Consider the following 18,185-nt stretch of genomic DNA (forward strand, 5'->3'; position numbering starts at 1 on the left):
CCACACAAGCCAGTACCTCACAGTCTGCACCGTCCACCTACCAGGGACAGTACAGGGGAGGCTTTCGGGGCCAGTATAGAGGAGGGCAATTCCCTAGGAATAGAGGAAGATTTCAAAGCCCCAAAACCACTACCAACAAGCAGTGACTCACACGTCACTCACCCCCCCCACACAACACCAGTGGGGGGAAGGATAGGTCAATATTACGAAGCATGGGAGGAAATAACTACAGACACATGGGTCCTAGCAATTATCCAACATGGTTATTGCATAGAATTCCTGCAATTCCCTCCAGACATACCACCAAAATCACAAAATTTATCAAAACACCATTCACAGCTTCTAGAGATAGAAGTTCAAGCACTACTGCAAAAAAATGCAATAGAATTAGTACCAAGCACACAAATAAACACAGGAGTTTATTCACTGTACTTCTTGATACCAAAAAAGGACAAAACACTGAGACCAATTCTAGACCTCAGAGTAGTAAACACATTCATCAAATCAGACCACTTTCACATGGTCACACTACAAGAAGTGTTACCATTGCTCAAAAAACACAACTACAGGACAACCCTAGACCTCAGACGCATATTTCCATATACCAATACATCAATCACACAGAAAATATCTAAGGTTTGTATTCAAAGGAATACATTACCAATTCAAAGTATTGCCTTTCGGTTTAACAACCGCTCCAAGGGTATTCACAAAATGCCTAGCAGTAGTCGCTGCACACATCAGAAGGCAGCAAATACATGTATTCCCGTATCTAGACGACTGGCTAATCAAAACCAGTTCGCTCACACAATGCTCAAACCACACAAATCAAGTCATACAAACCCTTTACAAACTAGGGTTCACCGTCAACTTTGCAAAATCCAACATTCAGCCAAGCAAAGTACAGCAATATCTAGGAGCCATAATAGACACTACAAAAGGAGTAGCAACACCAACTCCACAAAGAATTCACAATTTCAACAGAGTCATTCAACACATGTCTCCAAATCAAACAATACAAGCAAGAACAATACTACAGCTCCTAGGCATGATGTCCTCATGCATAGCCATTGTCCCAAACGCAAGACTGCACATGAGGCCCTTACAACAGTGCCTAGCCTCACAGTGGTCTCAAGCACAGGGTCACCTTCTAGATCTGGTGTTAATAGACCGCCAAACTTACCTCTCGCTTCTATGGTGGAACAGTATAAATTTAAACAAAGGGCGGCCTTTCCAAGACCCAGTGCCACAGTACGTAATAACAACAGATGCTTCCATGACAGGGTGGGGAGCACATCTCAATCAACACAACATAAGAGGACAATGGAACATATATCAAACAAAACTGCATATAAATCATCTAGAATTATTAGCAGTTTTTCAAGCACTAAAAGCTTTTCAACCAATCATAACCCACAAATACATCCTTGTCAAAACAGACAACATGACAACGATGTATTATCTAAACAAACAAGGAGGAACACATTCAACGCAGTTAAGCTTATTAGCTCAAAACATATGGAAGTGGGCAATCCACCATCAAATTCGCCTAATAGCACAGTTTATTCCAGGGATCCAGAATCAACTGGCAGACAATCTCTCTCGAGATCACCAGCAAGTCCACGAATGGGAAATCCACCCACAAATTCTGAACACCTACTTCACACTCTGGGGAACACCTCAAATAGACTTATTTGCAACAAAAGAGAACGCAAAATGCCAAAACTTCGCGTCCAGATACCCACACAAGCAATCCCAAGGCAATGCCCTATGGATGAACTGGTCAGGAATATTTGCTTACGCTTTTCCTCCTCTCCCTCTCCTCCCTTATCTAGTATACAAATTGAGTCAAAACAAACTCAAACTCATTTTAATAGCACCAACGTGGGCAAGACAACCCTGGTACACAACACTGCTAGATCTTTCTGTAGTACCCCACATCAAACTGCCCAACAAACCAGATCTGTTAACGCAACACAACCAACAGATCAGACACCCAGATCCAGCATCGCTGAATCTAGCAATCTGGCTCCTGAAATCCTAGAATTCGGACACTTACAACTTAGCCAAGAGTGTATGGAAGTCATAAAGCAGGCCAGAAGGCCATCCACTAGACACTGCTACGCAAGTAAGTGGAAAAGATTTGTTTGTTACTGCCATCATAATCAGATACAACCACTAGACGCAACTCCAAAACATATAGTAAATTACTTGCTCCATTTACAAAAAGCAAAGCTAGCCTTCTCTTCTATTAAAATACACCTTGCAGCAATATCTGCATACCTGCAAACTACCTATTCAACTTCCTTGTATAGGATACCAGTCATCAAAGCATTCATAGAAGGTCTTAAAAGAATTATACCACCAAGAACACCACCTGTTCCTTCATGGAACCTAAACGTGGTCCTAACAAGACTCATGGGCCCACCTTTCGAACCCATGCACTCTTGCGGAATACAATTCCTAACCTGGAAAGTTGCCTTTCTCATCGCCATTACATCTCTGAGAAGAGTAAGTGAAATTCAAGCGTTCACAACACAGGAACCTTTTATACAAATACATAAAAATAAGGTCGTCCTACGACCTAATCCAAAAATTTTACCAAAAGTTATTTCACCGTTCCATCTAAATCAAACGGTAGAACTACCAGTTTTTTTCCCACAGCCAGATTCTGTGGCTGAAAGAGCACTACATACATTAGATGTCAAAAGAGCATTAATGTACTACATTGACAGAACAAAGAACATCAGAAAGACTAAACAGCTATTTATTGCATTCCAAAAACCTCATGCAGGTAACCCAATATCAAAACAAGGTATAGCCAGATGGATTGTTAAATGCATCCAAATCTGCTACCTTAAAGCAAAAAGACAACTGCCCATTACTCCCAGGGCACATTCAACAAGGAAAAAAGGTGCTTCAATGGCCTTTTTAGGAAACATCCCAATGCATGAAATATGTAAGGCAGCCACATGGTCTACGCCTCACACATTCACCAAACACTACTGTATAGATGTGCTATCCGCACAACAGGCTGCAGTAGGTCAAGCTGTATTAAGAACTCTATTTCAGATAACTTCTACTCCTACAGGCTAAACCACCGCTTATGGGGAAATAACTGCTTACTAGTCTATGCAGACCATGTGTATCTACAGCGAAAGATGCCATCGAACTGAAAATGTCACTTACCCAGTGTACATCTGTTCATGGCATCAGTCGCTGAGATTCACATGGGCCCACCCACCTCCCCGGAAGCCTGTAGCAGTTCAGAAGTTACCTTCAATTTTGTACATTTGTATATATATTATTTAAACCTTTAATAGGTACATACTTACACATTTCATTGCGCGGGCACTATTACTATAGTACAACTCCTACCTCACCCTCTGCGGGGAAAACAATCGAAGATGGAGTCGACGCCCATGCGCAATGAGCACAGAAGGAGGAGTCACTCGGTCCAGTGACTCAAACACTTCTTCGAAGAAAAACAACTTGTAACACTCTGACCCAACACCAGATGGCGAGCTATGCAGACCATGTGAATCTCAGCGACTGATGCCACGAACAGATGTACACTGGGTAAGTGACATTTTCATTCTGGCTGATGGAGCAACTTTGTTGGCTGGTTCCTAGACAATAATGCGGACCCTTTAAAGGACATACTGTCACTGGCACTATGTACTTTCCCTTGCCCATAGAGCTTGTGCAGTTGATACGGTCAAGGGGTATTTTTCTGCCTTGTCAGCATTCCTCTGTCAGCCAGACCAGCCAATCCTATTTTAAATCTGTGATTGTAATGTATTTCTTGATGTGGTTAACAAACATGCCCCCCTCACCCCCTCTTGTTGTACCCAAACAGGATCTTAATTTAGTGTTCACTTTTCAAATAACGACTCTGAATCCCTTGAGGAATCTGACCTCAAAAACAGTATTTTTACTTGCTATTACTTAATCAAGATGCAAGCCCTTAGTTTTCGTCCATCCTTTAATTCATTTTTCTCTGATGGGTTGCTGTTGCAAATCAGGGTTGCCTTTCTTCCGAAAGCGGTGACTTCTTTCATCAGCCCTCCTGCTTTTTACCTTCATCCACACATACTAAAGAGTACAGCAGCTGCATAGGTTGGATCCTAGGTGGGTGGTCAACTATTACCCGGACCACACCAAGGTCATACGACCGGATGACTAGCTTTTGTATGGATACTGTGGTGCCAAGAAGAGGAAACCGCGCAGAAGAGGACCGTTTCAAGGTGGATCACACTCTGTGTCAAATCTTGCTATGCTTTGGCCGTTAAAGTTCTTCCAGAGGGGATCAAAGCCCATTTCACCAGGGCCACTTTCTCCACTACTGCCTTTGCTATAGACGTCTCCATAGCAAGACATCTGCAGGACAGTGACATTGGCATCCCTACATACTTTTTTTAATTACTGCTGCCTGGATTGTGAGGCACGTAGAGGTGGCTACTTTGCAAGCTCCATCTTATTTGATTGTTTTGTCTAGTCCGATATCAACCACCCTCCTGGGCAGGGCAGTGCTTGGAAATTCTAATCTACAGGTGAGGAATTGTCAGATGGAAGTCTTCTCCAGAAGTAAAAGTTAATGACATGCAGTAACAACATTTCTGGTGGATACTGTATTTACCTGTGGATTCCTAGCGACCTGTCCGCGTCTCTGTTTGATAGATGTACCATAAGGACAGTTAATAAGATCCCCAAATATGTTTTGGTATTGTACTACTCTTAGATTTCAGTCCGTCCATTTGCTTCGAAGGTGGGAAAAATGAATGGAAACTGAGGTTAAGCCAGGGTTGGTGCTATATGGCTTTGGTGACGTCACATGACACCTCTTCAAAGGTCAATATAAAGCTTGCAGCCCCTGCAAGTGACATGAGAGCTTTGAGGTTTCTGGATCTAGTCTAATGAGTGGGATAATTCTACAGGGGGAGGAATCTGCAGGTAGATAGCAAATACACCAGAAATACACCTTTAGGAAATAACTTTTTGTTGTAGTACTACTCACATACTGTGATGTTTTGTAATTTAAAATGTTAAATAAGATAGTTATTGCCTTTTAAAGAATAATACATTTAAAACATTTCGTCATTTTAGACTATCCTGGTAACCTACCATCTATAAACTAAAATATTTGCTTTCTCTTATTATTACTTAATACCTAATAGTCCTTTTCTACAGTACATATAGATAATTTAATGTTGAATTGTTTTTTTCTTTTGAGTTTAAGTGTGTGTGTTAACATATTTATTTTCTTTTAGCCTTTATTATTGTTGCCTGAATGTGGTACAGCCGCTCAAGAACTTGACCATATATGTGCGGAGAATAATGCATTGTAAGTACATTAATTGCCAAGAAAAAACAGCAGTCCTTTCAACGTAAAATATCTCTTCTCTTGTCCTGCGGCAAGATATTTACTATGAAGGCAGCACAGCAAGGTGTAGCGACATGAAGATATGTAACCTTCCTAAAAAGAAAGGGAACCCAGAGATCAACCATAGGAATTATTTCCCTTGGTGCGAAGAGGCTTAGTCAGTGGCAATGGACAAATCACTTGCACGCTGTCAAACATCCCTTACTAGCTTACCTCATCACCAATACTGTCGGGCATAATAATCCTAACTCTGTCTCGTCTCTGGATGGAACATGCGTCCACCCTTCCAGAAGCTCGTTGCATGGTACATCATTCACTGAATCTGCTTTGGTATGCCTGGTTTGATAAATTCATTAAGACTTAACTTTTAGTTTGCATATTTCACTAAGTATTATACTTTGCTTGTTTTTTCAAGAACATTTCTGTGCAGAAAAGCTCTGATTTCTGGGCAGGTTGCATCTGCACTTATGGCTTTAGACCAGGGTTTTCTAACCTTTTTAATATTTGTGTTAGTCAGTGGGTCATATAACACCACTCTTTTGGGGGGGGGACGGTGGAGGGGAGGGGTCGATTCTCTACCCAAGAAACATACATAGGGCAAATGTTGTGCTTTAATGCAGCAGTAAATAATGATAGTAAAGTAATCTGTTTTTATTTTGAAGAATTTCGGAGGGGGGCTGTGCAATTGAGAATAGAGGTGCTTTGTGAGAGTTTAGTTATGTATCTGTTTTGGGGATAATACTGTTATCAAAATTCTCCAAGCCTCATAGAGCATGTGACTTCCTGCCAGCGTGACTGGAGTACTACAGCCTGCTGATCTGCTCCTCACTGCCATTCCGTTTTCAGTTGTCAGTTCAGGAATCCTTCTGGGCACCAACAAGGACGTTAATAAACTGACATGCCGCTAACGTCCAAGCAGCCTTATTACTAATACATGAAATGTCACATGATGGCACATGGAAGGCCTGGAAAGGTTTCCTTAAGCCCCCCACCCCACCCAGTATAGGGCCGGTGGATGGGATTACAGAAGGGGCTAAGGGGAGCTATTACTGTCTCCAGCTCCTCCCTAGTCTCACTGGCCATTTCAGGTTTTCAGAGAAGTAGGGGCAAGGATGGGAGAGTAGACTGGCTCTTAACTCCTTCCCTCCCACTCGCGCAACAGAAGAAACCTCCTAAGAGGCACATATGGGAAGGCCAGATACTAAGGTGCCATTTACTGTTTTTTTTATTTTTTTCTTACCCTAAGAAAAAATCCAAACAGCCTTTGGCTCCTTTCTGTGGCTCAGGAAAGATGCTCTTGAGACTTTCATCAAAGACAGGCAGCCCAAACTGATTTCACTTTCAGTTGCTTTTGAAATTTCCTGAAACAGTTGTACCTAGTTTATTCTCTGCGGGTGGTTGACCCACCCGTACCCAGAAGACTCAGCGAAACAAAGATGTAATCCAAGCTTTGGCAAAGATACATTACTGCTTGAGGAAGAGTAGAGCGAATGACCATGCTTTGCAGATAAATTGATTAAAATCTGACAAATGTCAATGTAATAGTCTGGCCAGCCAAACAAGGCAAGAGAGGACTAACACCTAGTAATGGAAAACTTAGGATATGTAGATGATGAAATTAGATAGCTGGCATAGGATTCCATGCAGCCCAGGCTTTATTATTTATTTAAACTCTTTTTATTACGTCTTTTTAACAAGAAAAAATAAAAAAAGTAACAAAATGTGCACCCAACAGAGACACACATATGCCCCCATATGTGCCATTATTCAATCATATTTCGAGACTTGTACACATATTAGGCTATACATAAAATAAGCATCTCATGTAAAGGGCAGCAGGTATGGTTTGTAGAAGGATGATGTACATTATGTACCGCTGTCATTGAGAGGTCAAAGAGTAAAAAAGCGGCGAGGCCTCCGTCTCAGATAGGCACACGCTCTGGGCAGCAGAGTGTTCATGGGCGGTATTGTCTGACTGCTCAGGGTCATTCAGGGTCGACGAATGGTCCCTCTGAGGCTGCCATATGTGTTTCAGAAGCGAAGCAGGAGGCTGCAGTGAGGCATACTTCTTGCTGGTTGTATCACAGTAAATGAGGCTCTGAAGCCATGCCAGAACCGAAGGAAGTGTCCCGGAACCCCAATGTAGAGCTATTTTGCGCCTCACCAGGAGAAGGGCTATGGCTGCAAAGAGTCAAGGAGGTTTAGCAATTTTCTCCACATTTCTCAGCAGCGCCATAAGAGGGTCAGGAGTAACAGGAGGAGCCCAACATCAACTTCAGGGTATTGAAAACGTTCTTCCATTATTCAGCCACTCCGCTGCATGTCCATGTTAAATGAACAAAAGCTGCATTTTCCACTTTACATTTCAGACATGCAGAGGCTCGAGAGTAGTCTATTTTTGCTACGGCACTGGGTGTTACGTAGATTCTACAGAGAAGTTTATAGCATGAAAGCTTGTGCCTGTGATTGAGAGATACTTTGCGCGTTTGGGGAAAAAACAATCGTGCCATAACTTATTGGACAGCTGGTGCCCGGAGTCTGCCTCCAAGGCCTCCCGCACCCTTCGATCCTGAACGGGGAGAAGCTCAAGGCATGCGCGGTGTAGAAAGCTGGCCTGGTGTGTGATGAGCACCTATGATGTTATCCCCTTATTCCAGGTAGGCCCAATTTGTGAGATGTAGTCAGTGTCTAGGAAGCCAGGCTCTTTTGAGGTAGCTGTGGATGCACAACCAAGACTTAGCTAAGAGACATGCAATGCTTACGCAGTACCACAGTAGTCACACAGCACTTACACACATGAACGAACCACACAGTGTTAAAAAATAAAGGTACTTTACTATAGTAACACAAATACTAAAATACTATACAGTCAATACTCCACTAGCAGGTGATTAAAAACACTACTATATTCACCTTAGTAATCAGGAATGGGCAAAGAAAGCAATAGAAAACAGTAAATAAACATAACCAATAGAGACCCTAGGGGGAGACCAAACCATATACAAAAGAAATTGAATCCAAGAGGTGGACCCCCACCCAAGTAAGTGTAATCTGTAAAGGGGGGGTTGGAGGAACTAGGAACCCCAAACAGTAAATACCAGGGTGCCCCTCAGCGACCAGGAGAGAAGAGGTAAGTACCTGTTTTTTCCCAAACCAACAGATAATCTTTGTACAAGGAGTGTGCAAGACCCAAGCAAGACTGGAAGAAACAGAAGACAGAGGAGGACCTGCAAATCAAGGGGACCAAGTCCAGTTCCAGTTGGAGTGTCCATTAGGGCAGGAGCCACTACCCAACCTTCTGGAGATGCAGGACCAGGTCAACGGTGAAGACCAGGAGTCTGCTATGCAGCACAGGAGCAGAAGAAGAGTTTCAGGAGTGATGCAGTCGATGTCCCACATCGGAAGAAGAGTTGCAGTCTGTCAGTGGTGTGGAAAAACAACCAACAAGCCCTGGCAAAGGCAAGAGTTGCATAGCTGCTGGGGACCAGGAATGTCTGAGGGGACTCAACCCAAGGAGGGGAGTCCCAGGCGACCCTCCACAGTCAGGAGAGCAAGAAGTCATGAATGCAGCCCCCACAGGCAACTCGCAGGCACAGGTGATGCAGTGAGACACACTCAGCACACCTGGAAAAGAGTACGATGTCGCTGGAGCAGCAGGCAGGAGTCTGTGCTTTGCAGAGAAGTGTGCTGGAGGCTGGGGCTACATGGAGCCTGAAGATCCCTTGGAAGCAGAGCCAATAAGCCTTAGTAGCTCCATGAGTCGCAGTGCACAGGGACTGTCCCACAAGGAGAGGCAAACATTCACCACCTACCAGCTGGTAGAGGGGACCACTCAAGATTACCACCTGTGTTGCAGGATCCACGCAGTGTTGCAGGAGAGAGGATCCATGCGGCCAGTTGTCATTGCAGCTGGTGCCTGCAGATGCAGGAGAGTGACTCTCTCACTCAAAGGAAGATTCCTTCTTGCTTCTTGGGGCAGACTGAAGACTTGCTGCCGTCCGAGGATGCACAGCCCGGGAAATGTTGCAGTTGCTGGAAGGAGCTGGAGAAACAAAGTTGCAGGGCAAAGTCATTGCTGGAGATGCAGCTTGTAGGCTCCTGTGAAGCCCAGTTGCGGTTTCAGTGGCCAGACGTCAAAGTAAACTTTGCAGAGGAGTCCTGCTGGAATCTTGCACATCGAATCTGAGGACCCACCCAAGAGGGAGACCCTAAATAGCCCTAAAAGATGGATTGGGCACCTAGCAGGGTTACCACCTATCAGGAGGGTGCTGTGACATCACCTGCCTGACCTTGGCCACTCAGATGCTCCCGGAGGCCTCTGTCCACCTTGGATTCAAGATGGCAGAATCAAGTGGCCACCTGGAGCAGCTCTGGGCACCACCCCTGGGGTGGTGTTTGTCAGGAGAGTGATAAGTCTCCTTTCCATTGTCCAGTTTTGTGCCAAAGCAGGGACCAGGGGTCCATGGACTGGTGCAAACCAGTTTATGCAAGGAGGGCACCAAAAAATGCCCTTCAAAGCATACCAGTGGCTTGGGGAGGCTACCACCCTGTAGGAGGCTGGCCTGGCTTATAGTGGGTACCTGATGGTACTTACACCTTCTGCCAGGTCCAGTCATCCCTTATTAGTAGATTAGTAGTGTTCTAGCAGCTTAGGCTGATAGAGGTAGCTATAGCAGAGCAGCTTGGGCTGAACTAGGAGACATGCAAAGCTCCTACTATACCACTTATATCATATAGCACTATATCATAAGAAACACAATACTCGGAGTTACTAAAAATAAAGGTACTTTATTTTAGTGACCGTATGCCAAAAGTATCTCAGAGGATATACTCCCTTAGGAGGTAAGTAAAATACACAACATATACACACAAACCAAAATCAGGTAAGTAAACAGTTAGAAAGGTAGTGCAAACACTGTAGAATACAATAGGATGCAATAGGACACAATAGGCCTAGGGGCAACACAAACCATATACTCCAAAAGTGGAATGCGAACAACAAATGGACCCCAGGCCTAGTGTAATGTGTAGAGGGTCGCTGAGAGTGTAAGAAAACACTAAGGGTCTCCAAGATACCCCACCCCAACACTCTGAAAAGTAGGAGTAAAGTTATCCTACTACCCCAGAAAGACAGTAAAGTCGAGATAGGGGATTCTGCAAAGGCAACAACTGACTGCAAAGCACTGAAAACGGATTCCTGGACCTGAGGACCTGTAAAGGAAGGGGACCAAGTCCAAGAGTCACAAAATTGTCCAGGGGGGCAGGAGCCCACTAAACCCCAGATGAAGGTGCAAAAGGGCTGCCTCCGGGTGGAAGAAGACGAAGATTCTGCAACAATGGAAGGTGCCAGGAACTTCTCCTTTGGTCAAAAGATGTCCCACGGCGTGCTGGAGGATGCAAATTGTTTCCACGCAGAAAGAGCGCAAACAAGCCTTGCTAGCTGCAAGGGTTGCTGTTGAAGACAAAGGGTGCTGCCCGGGCCCAGGAAGGACCAGGAGGTCGCCACTTGGACGAGGAGACAGAGGGGGGCGCTCAGCAACACAGAGAGCCCATGCAGAGGCAGGCAGCATCCGCAGAAGCACTTGAACAGGCATTCAAGAAATCTGAGCCCGGCGGTCGTCTCAACACTACAAAGGAGGGTCCCACAAAGCCGGTGGTCAACTCAGCGAGTTGAGCAATGCAGGACGGAGTGCTGGGGACCTGGGCTATGCTGTGCACGAAGGATTCCTTGCAAAAGTGCACAGAAGCCCTAGCAGCTGCAGTTCACGCAGTACACAGGATTACTGTCTGGCGTGGGGAGGCAAGGACTTACCTCACCAAATTTGGACAGAAGGACCACTGGACTGTCGGGGTCACTTGGATCCAGCTCCTGTGTTCCAGGGACCACGCTCGTCGAGATGAGGGGACCCAGAGGACTGGTGATGCAGAAATTTGGTGCCTGCGGTAGCAGGGGGAAGATTCCTTCAACCCACGGGAGATTTCTTCTTGGCTTCCAGTGCAGGGTGAAGGCAGATAGCCCTCAGAGCAAGCACCACCAGTAAACAGTCGAGAAAGCCGGCAGGATTAGGCGCTACAATGTTGCTGGAAGTCTTCTTGTTACTTTGTTGCGGTTTTGCAGGCATCCTGGAGCAGTCAGCGGTTGATTCTTGGCAGAAGTCGAAGTGGGAGATGCAGAGGAACTCTGGTGAGCTCTTGCATTCGTTATCTGAAGAGAAACCCACAGGAGAGACTCTAAATAGCCCTCAGAGGAGGATTGGCCACATAACCAGGTAAGCACCTATCAGGAGGGGTCTCTGACGTCACCTGCTGGCACTGGCCGTTCAGAGGCCTCCATTGTGCCCTCACACCTCTGCATTCAAGATGGCAGAGGTCTGGGACACACTGGAGGAGCTCTGGGCACCACCCCTAGGGTGGTGATGGACAGGGGTGTGGTCACTCCCCTTTCCTTTGTCCAGTTTCCCGCCAGAGCAGGGGCTGGGGGATCCCTGAACCGGTGTAGACTGGCTTATGCAAGGAGGGCACCATCCTTGCCCTTCAAAGCATTTCCAGAGGCTGGGGGAGGCTACTCCTCCCCAGCCCTTAAAACCTATTTCCAAAGGGAGAGGGTGTAACACCCTCTCTCAGAGGAAATCCTTTGTTCTGCCTTCCTGGGACTGGGCTGCCCAGACCCCAGGAGGGCAGAAGCCTGTCTGTGGGTTGGCAGCAGCCGTAGCTGCAGTGAAAACCCCAGAGAGCTAGTTTGGCAGTACCCGGGGTCCATGCTGGAGCCCCGAGGATGCATGGGATTGGCACCCCAATACCAGATTTGGCATGGGGGGGACAATTCCATGATCTTAGACATGTTACATGCCATATTCGGAGTTACCATTGTGGAGCTGCATATAGGTATTGACCTATATGTAGTGGATGCGTGTAATGGTGTCCCCGTACTCACAAAGTCCGGGGAAATTGCCCTGAACAATCTAGTGGCACCTTAGCTAGTGCCAGGGTGCCCTCACACGTAGTAACTTTGCACCTAACCTTCACTAAGTGAGGGTTAGACATATAGGTGACTTATAAGTTACTTAGGTGCAGTGTAAAATGGCTGTGAAATAACGTGGATGTTATTTCATCCAGGCTGCAGTGGCAGTCCTGTGTAAGAATTGTCTGAGCTCCCTATGGGTGGCAAAAGAAATGCTGCAGCCCATAGAGATCTCCTGGAACCCCAATACCCTGGGTACCTAGGGTCCATATGCTAGGGAATTATAAGGGTGTTCCAGTGTGCCAATTAGAATTGGCAAAAATGGTCACTAGCCTGCAGTGACAATTTTAAAGGCAGAGAGAGCATAAGCACTGAGGTTCTGATTAGCAGAGCCTCAGTGACACAGTTAGGCACTACACAGGGAACACACATTCAGGCCACAACTATGAGCACTGGGGTCTTGGCTGGCAGGATCCCAGTGAGACAGGCAAAAACAAACTGACACACTAGTAAAAATGGGGGTAACATGCCAGGCAAGATGGGTCTTTCCTACACGGGGGTTCACTATAAAGATGCCGACGTCACACCTGAATCCCTCTCAGAAGCTCCCGTTCATTGGAGCTGTTCTGGATACAGTGCAGTTTCAGGCCTATCCTCCAGAGAAACGAGTCCAGGATATTCAGGTTAAAAAAACCATGTTTCAGCCTCTATCCTGGATTTTGGTGAGACAGACTGGGGGAAGTTGGCTCTGTATATACTATCTCAAAGTGAGAGATAGTATGCACAGAGCCAAGGGTTCCCCTTAGAGGTTGATAGTGGCAAAATTAGATAATACTAATGCTCTATTTTGTGGTAGTGTGTGTCAGTCAGTCAGTCAAAATAACTTTATTCGGCATATTGCCATAAAAGTACACATACATACATACATATAAGTCATCGTACAGTACTTATTACATAATTCAAAGACAAGTCTCTTTGGTGTGCAAGTCTATAAAATCTAAGTTTACCACTTAAGCCTACTTATCAATATAAAATAATAAACACTTATAAGATCATATACAACAGTAAAACAATATCTAAATTCCCTTAATAAATAGTCATGTTACTAATTCATATCGGTTCCTAATGGTGATAGCGGTTTTAATAAAACTTAAAATAGAGCTGCACATTTGTTTGGATGAAAGGCTTTGAATGCCAATTAATCCTTCTTTATAAGAAAGGGTGTGCAAATTACGCAAAATGGGTAATAAAAAGGTTTCCCTAGGAGGTGAGTAGAGTGTACAAAATAAAATAAAATGACAAGTACTTTGTTTTGAAAAATTATCACAAGTGTGTGTAAGGAAATGCCTTCCTTGGTATGTGTAGGAAAATGGCTCCCTGTTGCAATTACCCCCCACTTTTTGCCTGATACTGATGTTGACTTGACTAAAAAGTGTGCTGGGACCCTGCTAACCAGGCCCCAGCACCAGTGTTCTTTCACCTAAAATGTACCATTGTTTCCACAATTGGCACACTCCTGGCACACAGATAAGTCCCTTGTAAAAGGTACCAGTGGTACCAAGGGCCCTGTGACCAGGGAAGGTCCCTAAGGGCTGCAGCATATGTTGTGCCACCCTAAGGGACCCCTCACCTAACACATGCACACTGCCATTTTAGATTGTGTGTGTTGGTGTGGAGAAAAAGGCAAAGTCGACATGGCATCCCCCTCAGGATGCCATGCCCACAAAATACTGCCTGTGGCATAGGTAAATCACCCCTCTAGCAGGCCTTACAGCCCTAAGGCAGGGTGCAGTATACCACAGGTGAGAGCATAGCCCCATGAGTAATATGCCCCTACAATGTCTAAGTCTATTCTTAGACATTGTAAGTACAGTGTGGCCATATTAAGTATATGGTCTGGGAGTCTGTCAAAAACTAACTCCACAGTTCCATAATGGCTACATTGAGTACTGGGAAGTTTGGTATCAAACTTCTCAGCATAATAAACCCACACTGATGCTAGTGTGGGATTTATTGAAAAATGCACACAGAGGGCATCTTAGAGAGCCCCCCTGTATGCTAGCCCTACTGCTAGTGTGTGACTGACTGGTCTGTGCCAGCCTGCCACTTTTAGACAAGTTTCTGGCCACATGGGGTGAGTGCCTTTGTGCACTCCGTGGCCAGAAACAAAGCATGTCCTGGGTGGAGGAGCCTCACACTACACCCCCCCCCCCCCCCCACACCCACCCCCCCTTTAGGAACTGTAACACATGGCGGTGAGCCTCAAAGGCTCAAGCCTGGTGTTAGAGCGCCCCAGAGTACGCCAGCCAGTGGAGATGCCTGCCCCCCTGGACGAGCCCCCACTTTTTGGCTGCAAGTCCAGAGGGATAATGAGAAAAACGAGGAGTCACCCCCTCAGCCTGGACCACCCCTTGCATCTTTTTGAAGCAGGAGACGGGCCGTTAGGGCTGGGGCCAAGTCAGTTGGTGTCTCCTTCTCTGCGGGAATATCAGCTCAGCAGTCCTCCTTTTGAGGTTGTCAGGAATCTGAAGAGCTGGGTTCAGGATTGCCCCTGAATACAGAATTTTGGGGTATGTTAAGGTCATTAGTCATCCTATGCAGAGGGGGTGGAGCCAAAGATGATGACTTCCGTTTTGTTGGAATTGAGTTTGAGGCGGCTGTTCTTCATCCATTCAGAGATGGCCTTCATTCCTTCATGGAGGTTGGTCTTGGCGGAGTCCTTGGTGAGGGAGAGGATCAGCTGGGTGTCGTCGGCATATGAGATGATGTTGAAGTTGTGGGATCGGGCGATGTTAGCGAGCAGGCCTGTTTTGCTTTTCACTAATGACCGAGCTGACAAAAAATCTCTGGAATGCACCTCTTAGTTCAAAGAAGACATTTATTAATTCACCACGAGGTTCCTAAAAGGAGATCAGAATGTTGAAAGCACACGTTTAAAAAATAGTCACAGTAATGAAAGGAAAACATACCAAAATGATTCTCCACTGCAATGTACACAGCAAATATATGTATTTATATTAAAATGCAAAGCAAATAATGAAGTAAAAATGCATCACCTGCCAAGTTCTTAATCTTTCTCATGCCAGCACGACGATGACCCCGTTCGAATGCGAAAGAGAAAGATTTCCACCCTTACGGGAAAAATATCAGGCATCCGACGTCTAGAATCCTGCTTGAGGCCACTCACACTCTCGCTGTCACACTGGGTCTTTTTATATCTTAAAAAACCAAAAGGATTTTTCTGGAAAAACTCCCTCATTTCACAATTCAGACGTGCTGGCTAGTTTATGTCGGGGTTGAAAGAAACAAGTTGGAACTGGACATTTTCTCAAGGTGTCTATCCCAAGCCTAAGCCGTTCCCTGCTGTACCATAAACATCAGTCTAGTACATCCTTATCATGCTGGCTGACTAACTCCTCCATATTATGTACTAGCTCTTCAGTGATATGTCCTAGCTCTTCAGTGAGAAAGAGCATGAAAATAAGACAGAATGCACAGTTTACAATGTGGAAAATTACAAGCAGCTTTAACATGGCAGTGTCTAATGCTATGATAAAGTCAATAGGCAGAATTAATCTAAGGCTAAACTGAAAACAAAATGTAGTCTGTAACTGGTAAACACTGGACAGCTAATCCAGATGCAAAGTGGTGCAATACAAAGTCAGTGGTCAAAACACACATTTCACTACAGGGGCCATGTAGACGCTGAAGAGGGTCGGGCTGAGGGACGAACCCTTGGGTACCCCGCAGATGATTTTCGTGGCTTCGGAGCGGAATGGGGGAGGCGGACTCTCTGGGTTCTGCTGGTGAGAAAGGAGGTGACCCAGTCCAGGGCTCTGTTGCAGATTCCTGCATTGCTGAGGTGTGTGTGTAGGGTGTGGTGGCAGACGGTGATTAATGCGGCTGAGAGGTCCAGGAGGATGAGGGCCGCAGTTTTGCCGTTGTCCAGTATGGTTTTGATGTCGTCGGTGGCGGTGATGAGGGCAATTTCGATACTGTGGTTGCTGGGGAATCCAGATTGGGAAGGGTCTAGGGTGCTCTTCTCCTTGTGGAAGTGGGTTTGTTGTCTGTTGACAGCCTTCTCAATGACTTTTGCCGTGAAGGGGAGCAGGGAGATAGACCGGAGGTTATTGAGGTCCTTTGGGTCCGCCTTGGGTTTTTTGAGGAGGGCGTTGATCTCGGTGTGTTTCCAGCTCTCCGGGAAGGTGGCGGAATCGAAGGAGCTGTTGCTGATGATGATCTTTGGGTGCGATGACGGAGTTTGCTTTGTTGATGTGGTGAGGGCAGGGGTCAGATGGAGAGCCGGGGTGGATACAGACCTATGTGAAGCCAGTGGACTGGATACCTCAGTAGATACTGGTATGCTCTCTCTCCCTACAGTGGCTACGGAGGACTTTAAATTCTTTGGTGGTGTGAAGAGCAGCTGAGGTCCTGGGCCTTGTGTTGTCTTTGGAGTCAGTCAGGGCTAACCTCCTGACAGGTGCTTCAGCCTGGGGCTTCATTCTCTGAACCTCTGCTTCCCTCTTTTGAATTCCTTAAAGAATTCCTACTGAGTACCTGGTCCAAACCCAGCCCAGGGGCTCCTGTGAACAGGAAAATTACCCACCCCATCTCCCGGCACTGGGTGACCCAGGTTTCCTGATGCAAGCCTCCACCAATGAGAGCTTGGTTATCCAAGCCTCCACCTCAACCCCAGATAGGGAATCAAAGAGGCTGAAGATGTTTTCTTACGCCAACCTGACACTGCTGTCCATGAACACTGCATGCCTTTCGGGCTGTTATTCTCACACGCAGTGGGATATGGCTGCGCAAGTGCTGCTACAGGTCCCGGAGGAGGCCCAGGCTGTACGTTTCCTAGCAGTTGCTTATTGGCGAGATGCAGCAAAGTACGCAATCCAATGTAGAATGGAAATGACTGACTCCCAGTCAGAGCAATAGCATCAACAGTGGCCCTTAGGCGCCACACCTGGTTGAGGACGTCTGGCTTTTGGGGGATGTCCAAGCCAATCTTATAGACATACCCTTTGATGGCACCTGTCCCTTCAGAGAGAAAGCAGACTCAACGCTCAATCGCTTCAAGGATTCTCATGCTACAGCCAGGTCCTTGGGCCATGGGGTGGCCCCTCGTCCCCCTTATTCTGCTTTCGCCCCTTTTGTGGCCTACGGAAGGGGGCGCCCATCCACATCCGTTCCATCCAGCCACCGTGCTGCACATGCTGTCTATCCTCTGCCTGGCTGGGGATATGGAATCCATCATACTTGTGAATCAGGGAGCCAGAGGTCTGGCCAGTCTGACCCCCCCCCCCCTCCCATCCTCACCCTGCAGCTGCCTCCAAGCCTTCCAAGTCTGACGATTCCCCACCAGGGACAATCAAAGGCAAAATCCGCCATCACCTGCTCTACTGGCAGTCCATCACGGTAGACAGGTGGGTTTTGCAGATAGACCAAAGGGGCTTTTCCCTCTCCTTCAAAACTAATACCTCTATTCGTGCCACCATCTTATGACCAGATAACGATGGAGCTCTTGGCACTTGTCCAAGAGGAAGTTACAGCTCTCTTGGACAGGGGAGCCTTAGAGAGGGTCGTTGTGCCAGAAGTAGGTCGTGGTTGTTATTCCTACTACTTTCTCGTGCCCAAAGGGCATTCACCCTATCCTAGACCTTCGGTCCCCCAATCTTTCTCAAGAAGAATTTCAAAATGCTCACTCTGGCTCAGGTTCCCTCTGCCCTGGACCATGGAGACTAGATGGAAGCATTGGATTTGCAGGATGCATATTTCCATATCCCTATCCTGCCTGCCCACAGACGTTACTTGTGATTCACGGTAGGCCACAAGTATTTT

General features: G+C 46.3%; 1 protein-coding gene across 1 annotated transcript in view; it reads left to right on the forward strand.

The window, feature by feature from the left end:
• The window catches only part of LOC138248710 (E3 ubiquitin-protein ligase TTC3-like), a 1,210,547-nt gene that overhangs the window by 809,723 nt on the left and 382,639 nt on the right, over nt 1–18,185 (forward strand). Inside the window, exon 31 of the mRNA XM_069202542.1 lies at nt 5,271–5,344. Within this exon, the coding sequence (XP_069058643.1) occupies nt 5,271–5,344 (74 nt within the window). The remainder of the gene's footprint in view (nt 1–5,270; nt 5,345–18,185) is intronic.

This window comes from Pleurodeles waltl, chromosome 8 (genome assembly GCF_031143425.1).
Source record: "Pleurodeles waltl isolate 20211129_DDA chromosome 8, aPleWal1.hap1.20221129, whole genome shotgun sequence".
NCBI classification, from domain to species: domain Eukaryota; kingdom Metazoa; phylum Chordata; class Amphibia; order Caudata; family Salamandridae; genus Pleurodeles; species Pleurodeles waltl.